The 1,828-nt window shown below is 61.6% G+C and overlaps 1 protein-coding gene across 1 annotated transcript in view; it reads right to left on the bottom strand.

Moving 5' to 3' along the window:
- Nucleotides 1-1,356: 1,356 nt before the first annotated feature.
- The window catches only part of LOC102244354 (zinc finger protein 683-like), a 4,607-nt gene continuing 4,135 nt past the window's right edge, over nt 1,357-1,828 (bottom strand). Inside the window, 1 exon segment of the mRNA XM_014546756.1 lies at nt 1,357-1,680. Coding sequence (XP_014402242.1) covers nt 1,357-1,680 — 324 coding nt within the window.

The following is a 1,828-nucleotide window of genomic DNA, read 5'->3' as shown; positions in this document are numbered from 1 at the left end:
GGTCTCCTGGGGGCGCCAGGGCCCGCAGATACCGCCATCCCCCAAGCGGGGTCTACACGAGGAGGGCGGGGAAATAGGCATCGGGGTGAGCTGGGGCCAGGGGGCGGGGCTGAGCGCAGGGTCTTTCCCGCCCCCACGAAGGAGGGGCTAGAACACAGGGGCGGGGCCGTGTGCTGGAATGGGCGTGGTCTCGTCGACTGGGCGGGGCCTTACCCTGTGGTTGTCACCTGGCGGGGGGCCAAAGCGGTGACTGGGTGGGCTTGGAACCGGGACCTTGATTACCCGTGGGGGCTGAAGCCGACCCTGCCATTGTCAGCCGTGGTGGGCTCTCCGGTTCTCTGTCCTGGAGATGGACACAGCCATAATCTCCACCAGGACCCCTGGGGAAACCGCTCTGAAACCACATGGTTGGGAATGGCGCCCTGCTGGAAGAGGTCCAGCTATTGTTGTTTAATTACAGCTACTGTTTGCTGAGAGATAGCCTGGACCTGCTGCCTCCCAGCTGCTGCCTTCCCAGCTGCTGCTGCCTCTGTAACTCTCGAGTGCGGGTGGGGGACACCTTGCCCCTCTGAGGGGATCCTCTAGGACTGCGGAGAGAAAGGCCACCAGGAGGGGCCCAGTTCCCCAGGCTCTCTTTGCCGGTTCTTCTCTGCCTATAGTCCTTGCAGGGCCTCTACCCCTTCCCTGAGCCCAGCACTCAGCCCTTTGCCCTCTGTGGTGATTTGCCGGTTCTTCTCTGCCTATAGTCCTTGCAGGGCCCCTATCCCTTCCCTGAGCCCAGCACTCCTTAGCCCTTTGCCCTCTGTGGTGCCTGTCCTGGCACATGGGACATCATGCTTCTGGGTCATGGTGGACACTGACATCCTGCGTTCCTCCATCTACCCCCACACAGGGGGCTCGATCCTGGCATGCACAGGCCAGGCATGGCAGGGAGTAACCAGCTGAGGGCACCGTGGCCTCCTCAGAACTAAGACAAGAGGTGGTGGGAAGCAGCAGACAGACATCTGGACAGATGAGAGAGCAACATGCCCCTTCTTGGCAGCACAGTCTGCACCTTGCAGAGGCCCGGGAGGCTGGACTGTCCATCGGTGAGCCGAGATGAAGGACCTGGTCCCAAGAGGGGGCAGAACCCAAACCCAAGCCTCAGGTAGTGACTGCAGGCACCCAGTCCATGTGTGGGCAGCACAGGCTCTTCCTGCCTGTCTTGACCTGCTCCAGGGTGAGTTGTGAAGTCTGGCAAACACACGGCGGCTTCCCCCTCCACTGTTGAAGCTCAAGAGGCCTCAACTGGTTAGAGAGAAAATCCTTTAATCGCTCTGCCCCTGCCCCTGCCCAGAGCAGTCCTGACACCACTGCTCAGGCTGGCTGCCCTTGCTTTCCCCGAGATGCTGAGGACACCTTCATGTTGTCAGCTTCCTGGCCCACCTGCCTCTCTGATGGCACCATCACAAGATCTAGTGCCCCTTGGTGCCACCCGGCAAGGCAGGTGAGAGATGCCAGAGGTAGGTGGGGATGAGCCAGGCTGCAGGGCAGTGGAGCGTGCAGCCGATGGTGCAGCTGCAGGTGAACGTTCTGGGTGAAGCGACTCGGGCAGACACTGCACTGGAAGGGCCGGGCCCCCGAGTGCAGGCGCAGGTGCGTCTTGAGGTTGCTGGAGCTGCTGAAGCGCTTGTGGCACGTCTGATGGGAATGAGCACTGGCATCAGTTGTGCCCACCCAGCTGGCTCAGGATCTCTGCTCCCCTTCCCCACTCCCTCCCCACTTCCCTGTAATACAGACTCTGAAGCTGCCCCTCCTCCCCCCGACAAACACACACACACACACACAC

Source organism: Myotis brandtii, unplaced genomic scaffold (assembly GCF_000412655.1).
Source record: "Myotis brandtii unplaced genomic scaffold, ASM41265v1 scaffold456, whole genome shotgun sequence".
In the NCBI taxonomy this organism is placed as follows: domain Eukaryota; kingdom Metazoa; phylum Chordata; class Mammalia; order Chiroptera; family Vespertilionidae; genus Myotis; species Myotis brandtii.
Note: the sequence above shows the minus strand (reverse complement) of the source record. Positions and strands in the feature narration are given on the sequence as shown.